At 46.4% G+C, this 26,609-nt stretch overlaps 1 protein-coding gene across 2 annotated transcripts in view; it reads left to right on the top strand.

The window, feature by feature from the left end:
* The window catches only part of RYK (receptor like tyrosine kinase), a 906,407-nt gene that overhangs the window by 281,313 nt on the left and 598,485 nt on the right, over positions 1–26,609 (top strand). For both annotated transcript variants that reach the window (XM_086943935.1, XM_086943936.1), the window contains exon 4: positions 22,399–22,533. In XM_086943935.1, coding sequence (XP_086800061.1) covers positions 22,399–22,533 — 135 coding nt within the window. The remainder of the gene's footprint in view (positions 1–22,398; positions 22,534–26,609) is intronic.

The raw sequence follows: 26,609 nt of genomic DNA on the forward strand, positions 1-26,609 counted from the left end.
AAATATGCCGTTCCAGATAGGAATTAGGATAATGTAAGGCTTTCCTGGATATGTTGCTGCTTTTGAACTCCAATGTTTAAGTGGGACGAAATGCCCACTAACTCTCGAGTGGGGACCGCATTTCTTCCCCCAAAGCATATTCCTTGCGTAGCAGCTTTTGTGTTGTGGACAGGTGAAGTTCTTCCACCAGGCATGAATGACACAGGGCAACAAAGGGCTCTTGCTCCTTGCACCCTGTTCGGAACTTAATCTGTCTGGGTAGTTAGGGTTTTGAATGATCAAGAAATCTGCCAAGAGTAAGTTAGTGTATGTGTCATATTCATTTGGAGGTTTTGTAAGTGCTGCATGTATCTTTTAGATTACGTCAGAGTTCGAGGATTTTCCGAAGAGAGCATCACTGAAGAACTAGGAGCTAAAGTTCAGTCGAGTGGGTTAAGAGAAGCATTAGCCTTCCATTGAAAACTGTGTTGAACTTTAACCTTAGTCAAAAGCATGACTAAAATCTTCAGTTTTCTGAACTGCTTGTGAATGGGTTTGGATCACAGAGTAAAGTTGTGAGTATTCCAAAGTCTAGGTTGTGGTCACCATATTTCACCCACTGGAATAAATGTTGGTGCGTCAGATATTCAGACTCCAAAAGTAGGTTTCTAGGAGGCACATAATGAAATGACAGTTTTTCAGCTTTCATTCTAGTAGGCTTTGTGGATTGGGAGGAGACCTTCAATTTCATCCCAGGATCAATTGCAGTCACTTTGTATCCCTTTTGCTTGGTGTAGTTTAGGAAAGGGCGAATAACTACAGTTTCACATTATATACTCAAAATTAGCCCAACTATATGTATGTGCTACTTGAAATTCCAGGGACATTGGCTTGGATGAGGAGGGGCGCTCATTCAGACAGACATCGCTAAACTTATTTTCAGACAATAGTGTATAATAAGTTCTTCACCTTTCATTTGACTGCAAGATACTCTTTGTATCAGTTGTGTACAAGGTTCTGACTCCGAGGCTGGGACAGTTAAATCTGTTTCTGCATTTACAGAGCCCTTCGAACAACGGCAACACAATTTTTTCTTCATGGTTTTTGGAGCGTTTTTGTTCGAGATGCTTTTTAATGACTTAAATAGTTGAAAGTTGCATAAACTTCCTAGGTATTGAACCAAGGCTGCCCGCATCTAATGTAAAGTGTATAACTGTAGGAGTAATATAAAAAACAGAATGTATGTGAACAGTGATAAATAAGCATGAGTAAATACTATATGAGAAAGAAGAATATACAAAAGCCTATAACTCACTAAGCTTTTTTCAAAGTAAAACGGCTTTAAATTTCTTGCTCGTTCTGGGGCAGTCCTCCATTACAAAGCATCCAGTTGTTCTATTGGAGGACAAGGGTTCCAGCCCCCCACCCACATCGCTAGGTTCACCTCCCAGGGGTTTAGCTTTAAATATCTTATTGTCCAAGGGAATAGTGTTTCGGAATATTTGTCCTGTAAAAAAAATATTTTCTCCTTTTGGTACCATTTAGTGAGGTGATAAACAATGCAGTGTGTTCACTGTATCCAATCTCTATTTATGTCAGGACTCATCTTGCATTACGGTTTGGATTCTAGCAGAGCTCTTGTTTTGTCTCCCTTAAGCAAATCTACATAAAGCCCCTGAAAGTTGGTGGGACGTGCTAGTTCCAAGGTTGGAATTGCTTGAGAATTGGTGCACCCCTTCAAATGTATTGTTTAAGGGTTTTCACCAACACCTCTCTAATCTCATCCCACACTGAACAAGCATTGGCATAGCCAATAGGTCTCGCCTTTGGGACCTTATAAGTGTTTAGCCATGCAACAGTTGATGTTGCACGAAGGATATTGTGCTGGATACCTAAACACTTATAAGGTCCCAAAGGCGAGACCTATTGGCTATGCCAATGCTTGTTAAACTAGCGGGCTTCATGTATAATGCCTTCTTTGTGCACACTGTGTAGGTATCTTGTCCATAAACAAGCCTTCTTGGGCACTGGGCCTTTGGAGCACTGCTAACCTGCTGTAAATCCAGCAAGAAACCTAGAAGACTAGATCCCTAAAGCAACCCTTCTCAGAGTGTGTACCATGAGTGTGGAACTTAACAAACAAACCTAAAATTCACTCAAATATGTGTTTCAATGCACACGGCTGTTGTCCCTTTTCAATGCATATTCACATAGTTGTAGGACTTTTATGTTTGAACAGTTTCACAGTTGTTTGCCTTTTGTGTTTTCTTACCACAGGGACACACTGCACTTGTATGATTTGTTTCCTTTATATAAAAGCACAAATTCTGTACTACTTTTGTACAAAATGGTACTTTAGGTTAATATCTTCTTGTTTCGAGCAAGTGTTTGGTGTAAATTAGACAATATCAAAAGGCTGGATCACAATTCTTGTGTTAATTGCTTGCATGATTTGTTTCTGTAAAAAGTGAAATTTGATCAAATTAGTTCCAGGCGAAGCACTGTGTTGTGTATTGTTTGCACATAATATCCAGTCCACCAGGAGAAATGCGTGATTAGATCGACGTGCAATTAAGAAAAAAAACAGACCGAGGAAGAAGTACCCGTAAAAATATAAAACAAAACTTGAGTTTGCTTTAAGGAAGTGGCTTTGATTGTGTTATTGCTTTTCATGCAATAACTTTAGTAAATACAGTGGGAAAATATAATATTTTTAAATTGGTTCAATTTATTATCCCCATAATTGTATGCACGTGCCTATGTCACGCCCAGTGTTACTGGGATGAAAGGTCATGTGTTGTCACTTCCTGTAATGTCATGGCAATAAGACCACTGGGGTGTTGCTCCAAGCTGCTCTAAAAAAGTTGAGCTTGCAAATATGTTTATTTGTTTGCTGCCATACCTTGGTTTGTTGATTTCTAGGGATTATATATAATAAGGAGCCTGGGGTAGCCGCTACTACCCCTGGTTCACCCTAGCACCCGCCCTGGCCACTCCTGGCCTTGGGATCTAGGTTTGCTTTGTTTTTATACTTTACACTCCTCAGACTTGACCAGCACCAGTAGGCAGTTCAGAGGCAATTGTTGGACAAGGAGTCAAGCCATGATGTCATCGGTAATCAAACTGCATGTGATCTCACTTCCGCTACCCCTTGCATGGTGGTGAATTGACGCCCTGTGATTAGGGCTTTACCAGCATGTTTTTAAAGAGCACATCTAACTTGAATTAAGCCCATGTGTGTTGAGATGGATGCTCCCCCATCAGCTTGGGCCGTGTCGTCCTAAGTATTTTTGGGGTCCTGGGCAAGGCAGGTTTTGGGGGCCCTTGCTGGGACAAACTTAGAATGTTAGTACCCATTTTTTGCTCATTCAAGCCCTTGTGACGGAAAAATAAACTTTCAGAAATGGGGTAGAACAAAGAAATACACCTTGCCAGGGGACCCAAAATCATTTAGATTCCATGGGGCCTAGAGGTAGATGTAGCAGAGAGGAGAGAAGGTGACATACAGAAGCAGAGAGAGGTGGAAGAGAGAGGTGGAAGAGAGAGAGAAAGTTCAAATTCCCAGGGCGCCCTCGGCTCGAAAGGAGGGGGGGGGGGTGCACTTGCCCACTACGCCCATCTCTTTAAACACCTCTGGCCTTGGGGGGGCGAAACCCTCTGCAGATGAATCAAGGTTACACAGCTGCACGTGAATCAGCCCGGCAGATAAAAACACACTGGGCGAATTTCCCATTTCTGAAAATCCAGAGGCTGTTAATTTTTCCTGGAAAGCGTACATGGCTGTTTGGCGCAGTGGGGGGAGGGTTGGCAGGTGGATGCGAGGCTGCCAGTGGGTGTGTGCGGGGAGGGTGAGGGGGCTCACAGCTTGGTGTAAATAGAGCAACTTGAATGTTTCTTTTTTTTAAGCGGACGCAAAAGTGTCTTAATCTGTTGAATAAGCTAATATGGCAATACAGACCAAAATAGTGCTTAAAGTGGAAAGCAACAACAACCAAATCCAAAATAAAAAACATAAGTATAAATTAAAAGGACTTTTTTAAACAAACGAAGCAAAACATTCGCAGGAGCAGTCTATTGTGAAGTGCTTGGACCAAAAAAAACTGTTAGAAAGCTGGAGAAAGGGAGAAATATCGGAAGACTGTATTTTTGCCTACAGAGCAAGACACACATGATAAATTAGGTAAGAGAGAGTGAAATAAAGGCCACCGGTTAACTGAGTTTAATTGTGTGTGCCGCTCTGACCCTTACGGTGCCTGCCAGCTGCTGCTGCTGGTAAAATGGATGGGCTAAAAGGGAGGGGGGGAATGCAAGGAGCACAGCTGTACCAGTTTGTGATAACTTTTGCGGCAACTTTGATGTTCTCAGTGGCCGCGCCGCTCACGGAGAACATCAAAGCGGCCACGCAAGTGATCACGCACCTGACAAATGGTGTGCTGGCCCGGCGCACATGCACTGTACCCGATCCGCCTGCAGCCTTTGGGAGCACTTTTAAAAGCCCCTTACTTAATATCTCGCAGAGCATCGCTTATGCTATATCGAGGCGAGACCTAAAAAGTTTGGAAATTTACTTCTGACAAGGGCAGGAAAATGATTCTTCAGGTTAGGGAAAAATAAGAACGGGGAGACACGAAAGTGAATTTGCAGTTCTGTAGCTTTCTGCATGAGCTAAAATGTGTACATTTTCTCATGCTGAAATGGAAGTCACACTTTCACAAAAGAAGCACAGTTTCCTTGCCTGCTTTTATAAACTGTTAATTCTTTAAAGTTACAAATCTGCACCAGTGCAAGGACGTAACTGCAGGTGCACTTTTGTGACTTCCTTCAGGTATTGGGTCCCTAATCTATTTCCATGTTGCCCAAAATGTTGCTCATGATTGGTTTACATTGAAGAACCATTAATAATCTTGTTTTTTCAAGTTGCACTTTCTTTGAGTGGTTTTATTTTGAAAATAAACCATCGCCAATAGTGCTTTGTGGAATCTGTATCAATTGTTTTTTTTGCATTTTTTTATTATGGAACTTCTCTTTGACATACACAGCAGTACGCCTACAACCCTGGGGCCGGCTGCGCTGGTACTTAAAGGCACTACTCAAAGCAACGCTTCCCACATCCCGGAGGCCGGTAAGCGCTGTGCTTACAGTTAACATTGTCGCTCAATTTACAAAGCTTGTTCGCTGCACGTCAATAATATTGGATGAAACTCAAACACTTTTGTTATAAAAAAAAACAGCAAAAAAACAACAACAAAGCCATACAGTGAGAGGTGTCAGATCAGTCACTTGCGTCGACACTCCAGGACTTATGAACTAACATGACTATGAGGCTCTAAATCTGTCGCCAATCCCCTCCAGTTCCCCCTTGATATCCTCTTTGTACCCACCTATGTGCACTTTCCACTCCGGTCCCCCTGTTAATCTGAACACAGCAAGTCCTTCTACCCGTGAGGACCGTCCCGCCCCTCAAGAATTACATACACCTCTATAACACTGAAGTGCTGGCACCCACCTCCGCTCCTGTCCCCGTCTCTACTGCTGCACCCCCTCCCCCTAGATACGTGGTGTATAGACCCCAAAAATTCTTAGGTCTGCACCATGGTGGTAATAGGTCGCTAAAATTCTCAGATTGTGTGCTGCAGTAAAGGACGTCACGTGACCATTGCAATACCGTGGGTAAAGGTGCCCTCAGCCAGCACATTGCTACTCTGTTTCGCCATCAATAGTCCCATATCTACCAGTCTGCGAGCAGCTTTTGGCAACTTCCTAGAATAGCCCAGAAGCACCACCATCGGGTCAGGGTGGGATCTCCAGCTCCGCAATGGTACTTACCTCTCGGAATATATTCCCCCAGAATTTAAAAACACCAGGGCAATCCCACGCCAAATGTTTAAAGTCCGCCATTGGGTAGCGACATCGTTGGCAAGCTGCATCCTCTCGCAAGCCATACCTATGCAATCTCTCTGAGGTATAGTATACTCTGTTAATATATTTAAAATGTATCAGTCTGTGTGTGCCATGCAGAGAGATGCGCTTCGTGTTTGCGCAGCAATATGACCACATGTCGTCATCAATAGTGATATCCAAGTCTCGCTGCCAGGCTAGTCTTGCTTTGGTGTATTGGTTGGCTCTCTGGGACATAGCCAATTTATATAAATTGGAGACTAAGTTGCGGGGAGATTTCGTTTTGATGAGATACGATAGTTCTCGGATCTCAGGTGGTTTCTCCATGTCATCCCGAGGTGCTGCCTTAGTGCGCTGTGCACTCTGTGGTACTGAAAACGCTGCAGAAGAGTAGAAGTTACTGCAGTGGACGCAACTACGTCCCACGTTTTAGCAACGCCATCTGAGAATAGGTCTCCTTTTGTGGATGCCCAGCGCACGAAGCGCCTGTACCACCCCCCCTATCCCTGCAGGGGGCCAACCAGGCCGCCCAGTCTGTAGGCATTTCCGGGGAATATAGTAGTGCTCCAGCCATTTGGTGCAATATGCAGTGCCATGCGTGTCGAGTCAAGAGTCTAAATGCCGGTCCTGCGAGCGATCTCCTCAAAGATAAGTCGGTAGTGGGTGAGGGTCTGTGAACAGCCTCTCCATCTTGAGATATGGTATTTTATCCGCACTGTGAATCCAGCTGTGTGCCTGCACCCCCTGTGCCGCCCTATAATACAGTTCCAGGTCAGGAGCTCCCAACACAGTCTCTTCCCCCCCTCCATTGGACACGAGCCTGCTTGCCCACCCATGCCAGCTTCATCAGCGCTTTCTTAAGTCTGGCGAAAAAAGAGTGCGGAAGCACCATCGGGATGTTCGCTAACAGGAAGAGGAATCTAGGTAGCACTACAATCTTCATAGTGGATACCTTGACGATTAACGATAGCGGGAGCCCAATCCATGTTTCGACATCGTCCTCCAGTTATACACCAGCGGTTTCTTGGCGCTATAACGGACAAGTTCCAGGGCTAAGAGACAGGGGAAGCTGATGGGAATTTAGTCAAAGGACTTAGTGAACAGGTGAGCCTTGAGGTGTTTACGAAATTGTGAGTACAGAGTGATGGAGCGGAGTTCAAGGGGGAGGGAATTCCACAGAATCGGGGCAAGGGTGGCAAATTTCGAGCCTCCCCATTTCTTTCTCCGATAGCGAGGGATGGTGAGGAGGGACTGAGAGGAAGAGTGAGTTCCCTGGTGGGAACGTAGGGGGTGATCTCAGAAGAGATGAATGCAGGTGCCAAGCCCAGTCGAGCCAAGAAGGTGATGGAGGCGAGCTTGAATTGAACCCGAGCTCGCACAGGGAGCCAGTGTAAAGATTTCAAGCGGGGGGAGGAATGGTGAAATTTCGGAAGATTGAAGACCAGGCGGGCCGCCTGGTTTTGTATCTGCTGCAAACGCCGTAGACTATATGCAGGAATACCTGCATATAGGGCGTTGCCGTAATCCAGGCGGGACACCACCATGGCCAAGATGATAAGTTTGAGGGCAGAGAAGGTAAAGAAACGGGACACCCTGCGAATAGTGCGCAATGAAAGGAAAGAGGAAGATACCACGGAACTAACCTGGGAGTGAAGGGTGAGTTGAGAATTGAGTTTTATGCTGAGGTTTTAACAGAGGTAGTAGGTGCAGGAGAGGGGCAAATTTAAAGGGGCCAGAAAAGAGAAGACCAGGGGCTGGATGAACCACCCGTCAACACCAGCTCGGTCTTATCGGGGTTGAGTTTCAGGTGATTGTGGTTCATCCAGTCCCGGATGTGAAGCATGACAGTTTGGAAGTTAAGAACAGAAGAGGGGGAAGAAGACAGGTTGAAGACAAGCTGGAGGTCATCCGCATAGTTAAATACGGCGACCTCCATTTGTTGAAGAGAAAAGATAAGAGGGGCAACATAAAGATTAAACAGGAGGGGGGAAAGGGAGGAACCCTGGGGGACCCTGGGGGACCCCGCACTGAACTTTCCGGACCTCCGCTGTAAAGTCACCGAGGCGGACGGCCTGGGTGCGGTCACTCAGGAAGGAGGATAACCAGACCAGAGCAGCCCCCCCGATCCCCGCCGCCCCGACACGGGAAAGTAAGATGGTATGATCCACCGTGTCAAAGGCGGCTGAGAGATCGAAGAGCACAATGGCCTTGCTCTGGTTGGTATCCATACCCTCCCTGAGGTTGTCCAAGACCGAGATGACAACGGACTCCGTGGAGTGTGCGGGGCGGAAACCGTCCTGGCGGGGAGCAATAGCTCGGTGCGTCTCCACAAAGGAGCTCAGAGTGCAGGTGACATGGCGCTCGAGCACCTTTGCCAAAAATGGCAAAAGGGAGATGGGGCGGAAATTGGCAGGGACAGAAGACTCTGCCCCAGGTTTTTTGAGAATCGGCACAATAACCGCAGACTTCAAGGGGTTGGGTACTACACCTTGGGCCAGGGAGCTGTTGAGGAGATGAAGGGGGGGATCTGGGCAGGTAACAAAAATATGACGAAGGATGTGAGCAGGACAGGGGTCAAGTGGAGAGCCAGATTTGACCAAGGGTACTAAGGAAGTAAAAGCTTCCTTAGATATGGGAGGGAAGGTAGCGAGTTTTCCCTTGGGAGGGGGACATTGAGGATCAACAAAGGAGGGAGAAGGGGGCGGGATGTTGGCTTTAATGGTAGTGGTGTCGTCTGCGTACGTGGAGACTACAATGTCGTAGGTGGGAAATCTGACTTCCCTGTGACTATGATATTCCTTGAGCGCACTCGCCAGGGGTTCTGCGTTCAATGCATATAGCGTTGGTGACAAAGGGCAGCCCTGGCGCGACCCTGCCGGATATGTTGCATTGTGCCAAAGAGCGTGCGCAAATTATACGTGAGGGTTCTGTCTGGGACAAACCCGGCCTGTTCCGGGGCTACTAATTCGGAGGGGTCAAAAGGGCAAGCCGAGTAGCCAAGATTTTCGCAAGCAGTTTAGTATCCATGTTCAACAGGGAAAGCGGACAATAAGATCCACATTCCTCCAGGTGTTTACCTGGCTTGGGAATGTCCACTAATATGGCCTCTCATTGTTTGTGGCATCTGTCCCGTTACACACATCGTCGAACAATTCCATTATATGCGGGAGCAGAAGGTCTATAAGTCTTATAGAAATTCGCTGTGAGTCCGTCTGACCCTGGGGCACTGTTTGCCTTCATTCCCGCCAGTGCTTCTAAAATCTTCATCTTTTTCATGTGAGCAAGGCTACTCGTTAGCCGAAACGCGTCATCCTGACTAAAGAAATCCCGCACCTGGCGAAATAAAGTCACTGTGGCCAGCAGTGATTAAAGAAATCTTCTTGTTCGTGTTTTTCTCCTAAGGGTGGTACCAGCACCGGAGTGGTAATTAGATATATATATATATATCGATAGAGAGAGATATAGAGAGAGATATAGAGAGAGATATAGAGAGAGATATAGAGAGAGATAGAGAGAGAGATAGAGAGAGAGATAGAGAGAGAGATAGAGAGAGAGATAGAGAGAGAGATAGAGAGAGAGATAGAGAGAGAGATAGAGAGAGAGATAGAGAGAGAGAGAGAGAGAGAGAGAGAGAGAGATAGAGAGAGAGAGAGAGAGAGAGATATATATCGATACAGCGATATATATCGATACAGCGATATATATAGAGTATTTATATGTGTATATATATATGTATATAGACACATATTAACCTATAACTCACTCCTATGGAAGGCCTTGACAATCCTGGAGGCAGAGGGCTTGGTACCATCTCTTTATAGCTGTTCTATGATATAGCCATCCAATATACTCTTGAGTGCATTATATTCCTCGCGGTTATGCTAACTTTGGTTTGGCTTTATCAAAACATGTCGTGTAAGGTGTCAAACACTTTTGAATACTACCCCCGCCAGTCCTGGCGGCGGGGTAGCATTCCACCCTTCTAGAGGGAGAATACATGTAGTTACTGATAAACCCGGTTAAAGTTAAACAGAGCCCCAGCATCACACAATGGATGCTGCTGCCACAGACACGAGTCTGCCTTCCTGCTACTGGACGAAACTCTGGCAGGAGAGGCCTGGACAATAGATTTCCTGTCCAGGGAGGTACCTGCACCTCCCCAGACAGACTTTAGTGTATTGGGGCAAGGTGGGTTGCATTCAATGAATGCTTTTCAGACACTGCCTGGGGCACACTAGGTGCTCCATGCATTTCCCAGTTCAAACCGGTTGCTGGGGCGCTCAGCCACAGCTCGGGAGCGAAACTGGACAAAGGGGAAGGGGTGTAACCACTCCCTCCCCAGGTCTACCCATAGGAGGGATCTTAGAGTAAGCCCATTCCCTAAACTTACTAGAAGTGTGTAATAGAAAGTGGGTGTTCAAAGAGATTCGGTCGCTCATGTAAAATTTACACAAACCATTATTAGTGAACCAACCATATCATCAGATTTCCTATATCCTGCTGTGCCTCCAGAAAAGTGTACACCCAATCCCTCCTAATTAATCAATCAAAGATTGAATACAAATGTTAACGATTTCCTGAAGCACAAGCCAAATCATATATGGATTAACAGTACAACAGTATACAAATAGATCTCCAAGTTATTATGCTTATCTTGTTTCTTTATTTCTTTCACTTGATCCCAATCTTCCACTCCCTTATGCAAACGCGTTTCGTCGTTACTGGGTGTGTACCCACGACTTCTTCAGGGCTGGAAGTAATACATATAATCACCACATTGTAATCATCTTTATAATTTCATCAGTCACCCAAATCAGAGTAAGCACCAACTAAGTGCGTAAGGGGACTACTAAAACCAGTGAGGCATCGCAATATTATATTACATATTGTGTCTCTGTAACATTTTTATGTACATTGGGTTTTTTTATACCCTCATGGCTACATTGCATACAATCATAAACCTTATACTCATCATAGTGAGAGAGTGATTATGAATATCATCAGATCAGTGTGCATTTATAGTTAAACAACCTCCCGTGAAATTATTGATGCGTGCAAATCATAGAAAGAGATAGCACTAGTACCTTGTGTATCTTTTGGACGCCAAATCACTGTAAATAACAAATTCAATGACAATGCTAATTAGGATATAAAACAACAGAGGCATGAGACCACTGTGAGAAGTTGGCCTGATATGTGATGTCCACTATTCTAGTGGGCACCCTGTATCAGTCTAAACAACCCTTATGGAGATGGTTGTAAAGTCAACGTTATAGACCAGCTATCCTAGTGGTAGCATGGGCAAAGCAGTCTTGGGCTAAACTCAAGAGGGCATGTGAAGCCAGCTGTTTTACCATATGTAATCCCTTTAATACCAAATGAAAGGACACCACACAGGTTATATATAAAATATATATGTATTTATTTCTAACACAACCCCTCTGAACTCTTTATGAGGTCAGAGGCACAATCACATAAGATACTCAATTATCATACAATAAGTTGCACAATATACAGTAGAGCCCTAGGGGCACGTAAAACCATATACTAAAATAGTGGTATAAGAACCACGTCACGAGCAAGGAATAGGCCTAGGGAATCGCTGGGGCTACGCTGTACTACCAAAGGATAGGAAGCAGGAGGCCCACGGGAGGCGTGTGCAGTGTCTTAACACACACGTGAGTTACCATAGAGTAATAATGGGAACGAAAGAATTAGAAACTAGTTGATTTAGGACACTTCCGGATGGACAAGGAGAAAGCTACTGAAAACTAGGACACTAGGATAGTCAATACCCACAGGAGCACCGGAGTACTCGCGTTACCTCACCCACAGGAAGCGGGTGCATAGGTGTCAGTGTGTCGGGTTTCGTCGCTGAATCCTATGGAGCCTTGGAGAAAGATGCTGCAGGAGACCAGGAGAGAAGTGTCTGCTTGGATCCAAGGGCGGATCGAGGATGAAGAGTACCTTAAAGCAGAGGGGACAGAGTCTGGGTCACTAGCCAGTGACCAGGAAGGAACCAGGTGATGTTGTGAAGCCATCAGGTGATATTGTGAAGCTTGTCTCTGCAGCCACGTGGACAAGGAGGTGTAGACGACGACCAGGAGCTGGGCACGGACTGTCCCATGAAGGATCTCGCTGTCGGCGGTGCCTGCTTCCGGATTGGAGTCAGCAAGCCTTGGCAAAGGCAGCACATGCAGGAATCGAAGATGGCTTCTTGATCAGACCAGCAAGGTCTGATGGGCTTCTCCTTTTCAGGGAAGCAAGGGCCAGCCTAGAGCAACCAGGCCAGTGGTGTAAATTCGTAGGTTCGTTGTCACAGAGGCCACTAGCCAACGGGCAAGTGACCGGACAGACGCGTCGAGCACAAACCCACGCAGCACTAGTGGAGTGTGGAGAGCTGTGCGTCGGTGTATGAAGTGCTCTGGGCTGGGGCTTCTCAATCCCAAATGCACAGCTTCGAGGGTGCCTCGGGAGCTGCACAGGTAGCAAAGTGCAGGTTTTCCAAGATGGCTGGTCCCACGTCTCTCGTCGCCTCCACGGGTCTCAGCTTTGCTGTGGCTGTGGATCGGGCTCAGGGAAGTCTGGCTCTTGTCAGGCTCAGTGATCGGACTCCGGCGGGAGCGTCGATAAAGCAAACCGCAGATCGCTGGATGGTGCCTGTTTGCACAGGGTGGTCACTCCTTGACCACAAGGGAGATTCTTCAGTCTTCTAGGTTCAGTAGAATGTCGATGGTCCAGAGTTTTGTTTCAAGTTTCAGTTCAGGATAAATCTAAAGTCTCTTGACCCAGCTCCTACCTCTATACTAATCTGAGGGGCTGGATTTCCTGCTAGGTCCCTCCTATGGGTGGGACCAGGGAAGGGGGTGGTTACACCCCTTTCCCTTTGTCCAGTTTTGCGCCAGAGCTGGGGCTGGAGTGCCCTAGCAACTGGTTTCAACCTGACTATGCATGGGACACCTTGTGTGACCCAGGCAGTGTTTCATTTCATTCAGCACTCCCTGCCCCAATACACTATGGCCTGTCTGGGGTGGTGCTAGCACCTCCCAAGACAGGAAACCTATTGTCCAAGCCTCCCTCGCTGGAAGGACTCCCAGCAGCAGGAGGTCAGATTTGTGTCTGGCAGCAGCATCCATTTTGTGATGCTGAGGCTCTGGTTTACTTTAACTGGGTTTACTAGGAACAACATGTCTTCTCCCTCTAAAAGGGTGGAATACTACCCCTGTCGCTAAAACTGGCGAGGGGGAAGTATTCCAAAGCGTGACACCTTACACGACATGTTTTGATAAAGCCAAACCAAAGTTAGCATTAACCGCGAGGATTATAATGCACTTAAGAGTATATGGTATGGCTATATCATAGAACAGCTATAAGGACATGGTTCCGAAAGCTGCAGACAGGCTCAGCTCATGCTAGAGCCTCATCTCACATAAAACCAAGCACTTTGCCTCCAGGATTGTTAAGGCCTGCCATAGGAGTGACTTATAGGTAAATATGTGTCTATATGTAAAGGTAGGTATAGGGATACTACACCTAAGCAAGGGCTGATTACACGACCTTGCCCCAGCTGAGTGATCAGCCAGTTGTGTCAATGTGAATGGCCAGCCAGGGGTGGCATAATACATGCTACAGCCGCTGGTAGGCCTTGGATGCAACTATGCCCTGGGTACTTAGGGTCCACTATACAGGGGCTCATAAGGTGACCCAATTCCCAATTGGTAATAAACCTAAAGTACATGGTATGAATTTAGAGAGAGCACAGCTGGGCTGTGGGTCTAATTAGCAGGCCCACAGTCACATTAAGTCGAAAACCAGTAAAACAAAATGTATGGTGGCCACAGGAAAGCAGACCCAACTCTCCTACTCAACCCCCCCCAAAAACGCAGGGACATTAGACTAACCTTGACCAGTTGGGTCTTCATGTTCTAAGTGGAAATATCTGGAGAGACCATCTGCATTACCATGGTCAGTCCCAGGCCTATGTTCCACTGTAAAGTCCATCCCCTGTAGGGAAATGGACCACCTGAGCAGTTTGGGATTTTCACCCTTCATCTGATTTAGCCACAAGACTTACTTATGGTCGGTCTGAATCTTGAAGTGAGTGCCAAACAAGTATGGCCTCAGCTTCTTCAGGGCCCCAACCACAGCAAAGGCCTCCCTCTCAATGGCTGACCAACTTTTCTCTCTAGGGGTCAGCCTTCTGCTAATAAAAGCAATGGGCTGGTCTTGACCATCTACATTCAGTTGTGAAAGTACAGCTCTCATCCCCAACTCAGAAGCATCTGTTTGGACAATGAACTCTTTGGAATAGTCAGGACTCTTCAGAATAGGTGCAGAGCACATGGCCGCCTTCAGGTCATCAAATGCCTTTTGACAGCTTACTGTCCACTGAACTTTCTTTGGCATCTTCTTTGAAGTCAAGTTATTAAGTGGTGTCACAATGGACCCGTAATTCTTAACAACATTTCTGTAGTAACCAGACCGGCCCACGAAAGCTCTGACCTGTGTCTGGGTGGTTGGAGGAGCCCAGTCCTTGATGGTCTGGATCTTACTCTCCAGTGGTTGAACCTGACCCCCACCTACCAGGTGGCCCAGGTACACAACCTTACTCTGCCCTATCTGGCACTTAGTGGCATTGATAGTGAGGCCTGCATTCTGCAGGGCCTCCAGAACTTTCTTCAGGTGATCCTATCAGATGGAGCTGAAGACAGCAATGTCATCAAGATAAGCTGCACAGAAGTCACCCAACCCAGAGAAAACCTGATTCACCAACCTTTGGAAAGTGACAGGTGCATTCTTCAAGCCAAAGGGCATCACTACAAATTGGTAATGACCTCCTGGGGTTGAGAAGGCAGTTTTGGCTTTTGCATCATCAGCTAGCCTGACCTGCCAGTAGCCTGCTGTCAGGTCAAATGTGCTCAAAAACTTGGCAGATGCCAATCTGTCAATGAGCTCATCTGCCCTGGGAATTGGATGGGCATCTGTCTTAGTGACAGCATTGAGACCTCTATAGTCCACACAAAACCTCATCTCTCTTACCATCTTGGTTGTGAGGTTTCGGCACAAGGAATACAGGACTGGCCCAAGGGCTCTCAGAGGGCTCAATAATTCCCAATTCCAACATTTTCTGTACCTCAGTCTTTATGCATTCTCTGACATGGTCAGGTTGCCTGTAGATTTTACTCTTCACAGTCTGACTGTCACCAGTGTCCACCTCATGGGTGCACCAGTTTGTCTTACTCGGTGTCAAGGAAAACATATGTCTGAAGGACTGGAGAACTTGTCTGCAGTCCTGTTGCTGCTGGCCAGTGAGGCTGCCAGCTAAGGCCACACCATCAACTGAACGATCATCAGGGTTCTGAGTCAGCAGGTCTGGGAGAGGGTCACTCTTCCTCCTGCCCCTCATCTGTAGCCATGAGCCAGCCCATGTCTGCCCTGTCAACATATGCTTTGAGTCTGTTGACATGGAGCGCCCTGTGGGGGCTCCTGTGAGTTCCAAGGTCCACCAGGTAGGTAACCTCTCCCTTTTGCTCAACAATTGTGTGAGGTCCAGACCATTTGTCCTGGAGTGCTGCTGGGGCCACTGGCTCCAGCACCCACACCTTTTGTCCTGGCTGGTACACAGTCAGTACAGCCTTTTGGTCATGCCAAGCTTTTTGGAGTTCTTGGCTAGCCTCAAGGTTTTCAGAAGCCTTCTTCATATACTCAGCCATTCTGAAGCGGAGTCCATCAAGTACATAGTCCACTATGTCTTGTTTAGGCTTTTTGAGAGGTAACTCCCATCCTTCCTTCACCAAACATAGGGGTCCCCTTACAGGATGCCCAAACAAAAGTTCAAAAGTGCTGTAGCCAACCCCCTTTTGTGGGACCTCTCTGTAAGCAAACAGAAGGCAGGGCAGAAGGATGTCCCATCTTCGCCTAAGCTTTTCAGGTAAACTCTTGATCATGCTCTTTAAGGTCTTGTTGAATCTCTCCACAAGACAATTGCATTGTGGATGATAGGGTGTGGTGAACTTGTAGTTCACACCACACTCCTTCTACATAGCAGTTAGGTACCCAGACATGAAGTTTGCACCTCTATCTGAGACAACCTCCTTCCGAAAGCCCACTCTTGAGAAAACTCCCAGGAGGGCTCTTGCCACAACAGGAGCTGTTGTGGTCCTTAGGGGAATAGCTTCTGGATAACTGGTGGCATGATCCACTACCACCAGTATCTGTGCCCAGAGGCTGTTTGGAGATCCATTGGCCCAACAATGTCAATCCCTACTCTTTCAAAGGGTACCGCCACAACAGGCAGTGGTATAAGGGGGGCCTTTGTTGTGCCACCGGATCTGCCACTGGCTTGGGGGTGAAGAGTACCTGAAAGCAGAGGGGACAGAGTGTGGGTCACTAGCCAGTGACCAGGAAGGAACCAGGTGATGTTGTGAAGCAATCAGATGTTGTGAAGCTTGTCTCTGCAGCCACGTGGACCAGAAGGTTTCGACGACGACCAGGAGCTGGGCACGGACTGTCCCACGAAGGATCTCGCTGTCGGCGGTGTCTGCTTCCGGATTGGAGTCAACAAGCCTTGGCACTCTGCCTCCAGGATTGTTAAGGCCTGCCATAGGAGTGACTTATAGGTAAATATGTGTCCATATGTAAAGGTAGGTATAGGGATAATACACATAAGCAAGGGGTGATTACACAACCTTTCCCCAGCTGAGTGATCAGCCAGTTGTGTCAATGTGAATGGCCAGCCAGGGGTGGCATAATACATGCTGCAGCCCCTGGTAGGCCTTGGATGCACCTATGCCCTGGGTATCTAAGGTACACTATACAGAGGCTCATAAGGTGACCCAATTCCTAATTGGTAATGTACCTAAAGTACATGGTATGAATTTATAGAGAGCACAGCTCGGCTGTGGGTCTGATTAGCAGGCCCACAGCCACATTGTCGAAAACCAGTAAAGCAAAAAGAAAAAAGTGGGGTGACCATAGGAAAGCAGACCCTACTCTCCTACAACCACAACCTTCCCGAAGTTCACAAATGATATAATAACGAAGCAGGATCTTACCTGTCGCTCGCAACTAGATGAAGAGGTTGCCTTCCATTAGGGTATAGACTCCCCTTCCTTATAATTTCCGTATTTTCCCCTCCTACCCTTCAAAGCAATCTGTGTATTAATTATCTTGTTAACTAATTGGGCTTCTAGTATAAGTACTGTACAACAATAGGTACTTACATATACATCCGCCGTATATTTTTTAATTTAAAATCCTCCTTCAAAAAAGTCCTACAAGATTCAGAAGTGTATATGGTGATCTGGAAAATATATACTCATAATTGCTATCTTGTATCCACCCCATGTTTGGAGTGCAACATCCAAGTATTTGCAACACATCTAGAACAACTTACATTTGTGATATTCCAATTGCCTGTCTCTTTAACCAATGCTGGAACCAATCCTATTGTTTATAACAGGTCCCTGCAGTACCGGTAGACTTGTGAAAAATATCTACATCATTGTATATTTAAATCGCCCCATGACCCCTTTCGAATTGCGGTCAAACCAAAAACGACACGAGCCTCGCACTCCTGAAACTGCTATGCGCTCTGCGTCCCACGCCGATAGACTGTCTCTATAAAACAATGCTGAAAGTACGGAGCCAATCCTTCCTCCTATGACAACCGGTCCCTGCAGTACAGGTAGACCTGTGAAAAATATCAACAATACTGCTTAGTTAAAGTGTCCTTTGACCTATTTAAATTCACGGTCAAGCCACAAACTACAAAACTACACGACCCTCGCATACCTGTGACCGCTAATCCATTGGCGTCCCACGAAATCCAGAGTCTCCTTCCTCTCGTGTGATTGCGAGATAAAGGCAGGATTTTAGAAATGGAAAGGGTGACTGGTCTACCCTCTACGGCGGCGCCATCTTAGAATGACTTCCTACCACTTCAATTCCATAATACGAGCTATGTGACGCATGATAGGCGCCTACACTCTCCCCAAGTAATGAGAGTGTTCGTTTATACCGCTATACCGTGGATCTCGGATTCTAAGCAGAATAAAGCTCCAAAACTGGTTTCCCACACAATAACTCAATTGTTCCTAAATAAAAACGATTAGTCTCATTCGATCATCGTTCCTCTTTTACCCTTTTAGTCAATCATACGTAGCTCCACATTTGATTTTCCAAAATTACGTTGACGTCAAGTTGAACTATCCACTATACAGTTATTTGCCATAATGGAACTCTAGTCACCCCTCAATAGGGCCATAGACTCCTCAATCGATAAGAACTATACACTACAAACCACACAAAAGCTATAATTGTTTTAATAAATGTCTCATGCATGCAATATGTTTACAATTCAGATTCACGCAGTCAAATTATAGGTGTATTTCTTGCCAGAATATCAGAGACACCACATGCCAGATTTACATCAATCTCCTACAAAGTGTTGCAGTTCTTGATCAAAACTGAGCACCTCCTCTACTACTCGCAATCGCATAATCCACTGGGCCTCATGCCTCCGCAGCTTCAGCTCCCTGTCGCCACTATGTGGATCTGGCTTGACATGTTCAATACCGTAAAATTTGAATGTTTTTGTTGGACCTTGATCCTTATAGGTATGTACATGTTCTGCAATGGGGTATCTACAATCATTGTGTTTGATTGCACGCATGTGCTCCCCAACTCGCTTTTTTAATTCCCTGATTGTATTTCCCATTACTTTTTAGAACATTTACATTCAATGACGTATATTACATATTTGGTTCCACAGTTTATATTAGTCAAATGGTATACATTTTACCCCTATTGTCTTAAAATTTCTTGATCTTGTGTTCAGCAAACCTACACATATAAGTATAGAACCCCAGTCCCTAGGACTTTAGATTACCCTGGACGAAACTCTGCCACATATATCTTGGACCTTCGACATTCCATATTGACTGGAAGACAGACGAAATCTCCCTTGTGGTCTAGGAGTGACCACCCTGTTCAAACAGGCACCAACTGCATCTTTGCCGGTCTGCATTTTCGAGGCTCCCGCCGGATCCCGAAGAATCTGCGACAAAGGACACGGACTTCCAGACATCTCGGATACTGACCTGCGCTCCCAGCAAAGCTGTGACCTGTGGCGGACAAGAGAGACGTGGGACCGGAACTCCTGGACATCATGCATTTTGCAACCTGCACCTACTTCCCGAGGTATCCCAACTTTGTGCATTAGGGTGTTTGAAGCCCCTGCCCCGAGCACCTTTTGCTCCGAAGCTCAGAGGCCCACACTCCACAAGTGTCCCATGGGCCCGCTTTGTGCATTTCAGCTCGACGCGTCTTTGCGGTTTCTAGTCCGTTAGCTAGTGAGCCACTACGAAGACCAATCCTTGATTTACTTTGCTTTCCTAGTTGCTCCAGGCTTGCTCCTACTTCTGTCCCAAGGAGAAGTTCCCCAGACCTTGCTGGTCTGCACCTTAGCCAATCTCGACATCTTGCATGGATTGCGTTTGCCAAGGCTTGTTGGGTCCAATCCGGATACCGACACTGCAGTCAACTAGATCCTAAGTGGGACAGCTCAAATCCAGCTCCTGGTTGTCGTCGACTCCTCCTGGACCACGTGGCTGAAGAGAAAAGCTTCACCTTCTCACCTGAAATCACCCGACATTGGCTGGCAGCTTCCCATCGCCATCCTGGTCACTAGCTAGTGTACCAGACTCTGTCCCTTCTGCTTTCAGGTTCTTCACATCTCCGATCCACCCTTGGATCCACCCAGACACTTTTCCTGTGGTCGCCTGCAGCACTTCTTCGCAGCTCTCCATTGGAATAGATGACGAAACCCGACGCAAGAAGACACCTATGCACCCGGCTTCCCTGGGTGAGGTAACATGAGTACTCCAGTGCTCCCGTGGGTATTGACTCTCCAAGTGTCCTAGTATAAAAGGGTTCCATCGCAGTTCACCTCCTTGTACCCTTAATCTTTAAAATTGTAACTTGTTCGTTCTCCATAGAAAGTCCATGGTAACCCAAGGCTGTGTTTAGACACTGCATGCGTCTCCCGTGGGCCTCCTACATCCTAACCTTTGGTGGTTCTAGGCAGCCCCAGCGATTCCAGAGGCCCTAGGCCTGCTTTCTATTTCTCATGTGGTTCTTATACCACTATTTTAGTATATGGTTTGTGAGGCCCCTAGGGCATAACGCATACTGTGCAACTTATCGTATGCTAATTAAGTTCCTTATATTGTACTTTTACCTCTGACCTCCTAAAGAATCCAGAGGGATTGTGTTTAGAATAAATACAAATATATTTGATATATACCGGGTGTGGTGTGCTTTCATTTGATCATTCAAGAGATTATAATTGGTAAAACAAGTTGCTTAACTCGCTTTTAAGTCTTAGCCTGAAGGCTGCTCTCCACAGCTACCACTAGGATAGCTTTCTATAAGGTTGACTTTACAACCTACCATCAATAAGGGTCGTTTGGACTGGTGCAAGGTGCCCACTAGAATAGTGGACCTCATATACCAGGCCAACTTCTCACACTAGTTCTTCCTTTTTCTCTCATACTCTACTTCGTTTCCTCTCCTTGGTGTCTCTCATTTTACCTATGTGCTTTGATCTATCACATTTACACTTTTTTCCTATATTTCTCTGTTTACAAATCCCCCTCTCTCTCCCATTCTTGTCCCCCTGTGCGCTATTTCTTCAGTTATTTGTGTAACTCCTATGCCATTATTACCTTGTCATTTTGTATCTCTCATTTAAGGTTTATTTCATGTGTCTATATTGCAAACCATGCCTTTTTCTCCTGTCTTGCTCTCTCCTGTCAGTCTATGTCACAACCCTCTGCCTTAAGTTATAGGATTGTGTCCCCTTTATTGCCTTGCTGCAGATAGTAACGGAAAGTCCACCTGGGCCTGGAAGCATGGTTTAAACCAAAGGAGAATTCACAGGTGGAATTTCCTTTACCATTCCATCCGTTTGATTAAGCATATTCCACTGGTGGATTTAAATCTACATTTAACACTACCTCCTGGAATGCCAGCAACCTCTAAACTAAGCCCTAGACTGAGGGAGAGACTTCGACTAGTTCATGTAAGGTAGTAACCATCCTTCTTTTTTTCATGTTTGGTGAACAGGAGTCCCCTCATAGTAACGTAATCTGTCTCCTTGTACAGCCCCTCCCACCCATTCCCAGGTAACATTACTGCTAGCTGTGATGCTCTAAAAGAGCACATCCACTCCCAGTGGCCTCACGGTCATGCTGAGAGACTCGGGACAGGAGGAGACCCACCACATGCTGTACCTGCTCAGTTTGGCTCATTGTCCTACTGCATAAGACAATGAGCCAGACATTATCTGCACTCAGTTGTAATAGGCTCCGATCTAACCCCTAGGACTGCAGCTGCCCGTGGGCAGGCAAATGTGTTCTCTCCATGTGAGAAACCGACCCACCAGCTGGCCTTGGTCTCGGGCCCCTTAGGCATTGCCCGATTGCCCATCCTGCCAAGCCGACGCTGCACCCCCCCCCCTCCCCCATCAGACACATCATACAACCAGTTGTATAGCAAACAATGCACACAAAGCAATACAGTGTAAAATCCTGTGTGCCTCCCCCAATTGCAGATTCAGTTGTGTCGTATTTAATTTGCAGTTCAGGAAGTAGATTAGGCCTCCCTTCTAAATATTACCAGACCTTTAAGGTAAAACAGCAGGGTTGCGATCAGTTATCAGTGTATTTCATTGATGTGTCTTGCTCATATTGGTGATAGTAAGCTCAAGATATTGGGTCGATTAGTGATCATGAGTGAGAAGAAGTCTACAGTATAGTTCAGGGTAATTTGTTTCCATGAGTTTCCTATTAGTGCCGGGCCCTCCCGTCCCCCGCATTGTGTCTCTGGGCTCACTTGTTTGATTGTTTAGTGGCGAGCACATAAACTTATATTTCTGAATCACATGTTGGACATACCTATAAACTGCTTCTGGAGCATTAAAATTTGTGTTCTTGGTTGTGGTTTGTGGTTTGTTTTGAGTTAGGTTGCAGGTCGAATCCAGAGGCGGTAGAATAGAGCCAGCATGGTGTAATTAAGCGGTAAATCAGTAGTAGCTAGTTCATAAAAATACATTTCTTAATACCACAGTTCTAGTATTTGTAGTCAATAACCCAGGCAATATTATCCAGTTTAATGGTACTCCAGATACCACCTAAGAATGTTGAAAGGATGAGTTGGTCTTGTTAGGATTGGGACTTGTGACATGAAGATATCAGCGATTAACATTTAACTTTCAGAGAGCCCGCAACATGCAATTACAGTCAAGTTTAATTAATTTTGATCCTGTTAATGCTGCCTTCAAGTGGTATTTGTGAGCCTATTTGGGGCAGAGCAAGTGAAATTGAAACTGACTCTACCCCACAAATTTGATAGGATGCTAATAATTGATAGTGTTAAAGTTCAAAGTTTAATACGGAACAATTGTGTGTGAAAATTCTTGAAGTACTTTGTCTTATATTTGTGTAATTCCTTATTTTTCAGTGTTCAGAGTAGACCTTTTCTGCAGCGGGAAAATGGACTCCGAGGTCACGTTACACATGCAGCTCAACTTGACAATGAATTCTTCTAAAAATATCACAGTTTTGAACTTCAAACGAAGGAAAATGTGCTACAAAAGTAAGCTGGTCTCCATTTTGTAAGACTTCTCTATATGTGTAGTTCTCTGGATAGCATTCTACTGAAACATCCGGTATTTGGCAAAAACGAATGTGATTTTGTTTTTAGGTGTCTATGGATGGCCCACTAAACAAAAATTTAAGGCAGATGAAGAGTGCCCAGAGCTGTCAGTAGGATGATTAGAGGTGTTAACGGTGTTTCGAAAGTTGCTTAAAAAGTGTTAACTTTTGTACATCTACAGCCGGATTGATATGAAACAACCAAAGCAAACACTAATTTGTTTAGCACCAGACCATCTGACACATGTTGCTAGAAATATTCTTATTCGTTGGACTAAGTCAGTAGTCTTGATCGTTGGCTGTTTTTTTTTTTAAACTTACCACTGTTCCATTGTATGCAATTTCTTTTGTATGTCTGTGTTTGAGACTTTCTGACTCAACCTTGCTTTTTGTAGGATTGATGCTCTTCAGAATGTTCGTGATTTGTGTTCTCTCCTTTATCATGTGTCGCACTAGAAGCAGTGTCCCACTTTAAATGACAAATCGCTACAAGATATTCAAGAAGTAACTCCTAGTGAAATAGATGGCCGTGATGGATTTTTTTTTTAGTTTTGACCAATTGTCAGCAAGTTTGACTGTGTGAACGTAAAATGGAGTGATTGATGTGGCTTTGGGAGGGATGATACTGTTGAGCAAAGTGTTAAATCTCTTTCCTACCAATGCCTGCAGGTTTTTTTTTTAGAAAAACACAAATGAAGCACCAACAGTAAAATTGGTGTCTTTCAGATTCAGAGGGATGTAGGAATTTTTAGTTTGCTGTATTCTGGGGCATAATTAGGGAGTACAGACAAAGCAGGGTGTGGATCTTTTGACGGGCTATTTGTTTAACCTAGCAAAGCAAGCAGGCTCATCTCTCAAACTGGAAATGAAATTATGGTGGCTCGCAAATAAAAAAACTACCCCACAAGTAAAGCTACCCTAGAAATTCAAACCGAGGGCAATGGATACAGACTGTAGCTTCTGATAAAAGGCAGCTTTTTCATACGAGAGGCAAATTGAGAAACCCTTAAGCCGCCTTTGGCATTTGCTGAGGCAGAATAGCAAAGCAAGATGCCGCAATATAAACAGGAGTGGGGATGATGGCTCCCTGTAAGTTGATAATGGAAAATGTACAAGTGGCTGCTGCAAAAGGTTCATGCTGGGAATGGGCCTTTATTTAAAAAACCCTCTGCACCCTACCATTTGGACTAGTTGTCTTCTATCAAAGTTGTCTGCATTGTTGAAACGATTTTTTTTTATTGTTTGCATCTGGGAGGCGGACCTAGCTCTGTGATCCTACTGCAGGAGGTGAATGTCTATATTCCATATCCATGGGAATATCATTCACAAGGAAAGAGGCAAGTTGAGATACATGATAGATCTAGATCTAGATATATATATATATATATAGAAGAGGTCGCTTCCCCACGCTCCCAAGGCTTGCTGACCTGGTGACTCCAGAGCGCCCTGAAGCAGATAGCGGTATCGTAGCTGACTCATACCACCGCGCTCCGCTCGTTCTGCTGCCTCTAATTAGCGCTATTTGACTGCCGCATTGCTGACGCTGCCTGCATTGTGCAATTGACTTCTATCGCGCTGCATATTTCAATCAGCGCATTGTCTGTTCGCATTGTTTTCTGTAAATTACTTTATGCTCGATTGAGCCCCAGTCTTGCCCAGTTTCGATTTATACCTGTGCAGCCATTTTGTTGTTTGTTGTGCTCCCTAACCCGTAGCTCCACCCCGCTCCCGCCTCCCAGCTGACCCTCCCTCGCCCCTCCCTCGCCCCTCCCTCGCCCCTCCCCTTCCACTACCCATATATGACAGATGCCTATCCGCGCAGCGTTCACGCGCAGCGGTCGCGCCCCATGCGCGCCAAAGGTAAGCCCGTCTACGCCCGTCCGCGCCTGGACCGCGCACAGCGCCATACCCCTGGCCCCCGCAAACCGCACTCCTCCCGGATAACGTTTGACGCCGCCTCTCTTAGCCCTCAACCCCGGACGCACAACACAATGCTACGAAGCTGCACCAGGACGTACCCATGGCCAATTCGCCTGCCACTCCTGCAAGTTCGCCTGCAACAAGACCTACACCAAATCCACTTCCTCCAGACACAGCTCCGACTCTAACCACCTGAAGTGCATCCTGCTGAACACCGGCTCGGTCCACAGACACGCCACTGAACTCTGGGACCTACTAGACACTGTGTCACCGGACATTGCCTTCCTCACAGAAACCTGGATGAACGCATCATCAGCACCCGACATAGCCATAGCCATCCCGGACGCTTACAAGATCATCCGAAAAGACCGAACCAACCAAACAGGAGGAGGCATCACCATCGTCCATAAGAACACCATCCGAATCATGACCAGCTCTGACGAAAACCTCGCGACCGCCGAACACCTTCACTTCCAGATCCACACCGACCCCAGGACCACACTTAGAGGCACCCTCATCTACAGACCACGAGGTACCCGCACACAATTCAACGAAGACATCACTGACTTGATCAGCCCACATGCCCTCCCATCCGAGAACTACATTCTACTGGGAGACCTCAACTTCCACATGGAAAAGAAAAACGACAGCAACACCACCACCCTTCTGGACAACCTGGCCAATTTCGGACTCAAACAACTTGTCGACACCCCCACCCACCTTGCAGGACACGCGCTCGACCCTATCTTCACCTCCAGCAAACACATCTCCTTCGATCACACCACAGCTCTCCATTGGACGGACCACAGCTGCGTTCACTTCAGCTACAAAAAGACCACGACCCACAACCCCCCACAACCCATTCCACGAAGAAACTGGAACAAAATCACCACCGACCAACTCCTCACATCGCTAAACCAACACCCTCCTGCTATTTCAACCAAGCTGCCATCAAACTCACACAATGGATCACCCACAGCGCGGACGTTTTAGCACCCTTGAAAAACCATCAGATCAAACAAGGAAGCAAAAAGACCCCCCTGGTTCAACGATGACCTTAAGAAATCCAAGAAGCTATGTCGTACCCTCGAGAAAACCTGGAGAAAAAACCCAACCTCTGACAACCTGACCACCTTCAGGGACGCCACCCGCAAACACCACCAGCTAATCCGATCCACCAAGAAATCAGCATTCAAGGATCTACTCAACAACAACGCTCACAACAGCAAGGAACTATTCAACATCGTCAAAGAATTTACCAACCCCACCGCCGGCTCCAACGACATCATTCCCTCCTAAGACCTCTGCGACTCTTTATCCTCTTTCTTCCACAACAAAATCGCCGACATACATAACAGCTTTGAAAACCAGTCCGATGAACAGCCCACTCCACCCACCTCCGAACCAAAACAGCACTCACAACCTTTTCGCCTGGAACCCAATCAACACTGAAGACACCATCCGCCTGATGAACTCAATTCACTCAGGATCGCCAACCGACCCATGTCCCCACCACATCTTAAACAAAGCAGACTCCATCATCGCACCCCATCTCCGCGATGTCATCAACTGTTCCTTCAACTCCGCTACCTTCCCGGAAAGCTGGAAACATGCCGAGCTCAGCGCCCTCCTGAAGAAACCCACAGCAGACCCTTCTGAACTTAAGAACTACCGCCCCATCTCACTCCTCAGTTTCCCTGCCAAAGTCATTGAGAAAGTCGTCAACAGTCAGCTGGCCGCCTTCCTCGAATCCAACAATTCCCTCGACTCTTCACAGTCCGGCTTCCGAGCCAAACACAGCACCGAAACCGCCCTCATCGCAGCTACAGACGACATCCGAACGCTACTGGACAACGGAGAAACAGTTGCCCTCATCCTACTCGACCTCTCCGCCGACTTTGACACAGTATGTCATAGCACCCTCATACAACGCCTCAGCAACGTCGGCATACAAGGAAAAGCTTTGGACTGGATCATCTCATTCCTCGCCGGGAGAACCCAGAGAGTCCGCCTCCCCCCTTTCAAATCAGAGGCCACCGAAGTCATCTGTGGTGTACCACAAGGATCTTCACTCAGCCCCACCCTCTTCAACGTATA

The sequence above is a fragment of the Lissotriton vulgaris genome, chromosome 11 (genome assembly GCF_964263255.1).
Source record: "Lissotriton vulgaris chromosome 11, aLisVul1.2, whole genome shotgun sequence".
Taxonomy (NCBI): domain Eukaryota; kingdom Metazoa; phylum Chordata; class Amphibia; order Caudata; family Salamandridae; genus Lissotriton; species Lissotriton vulgaris.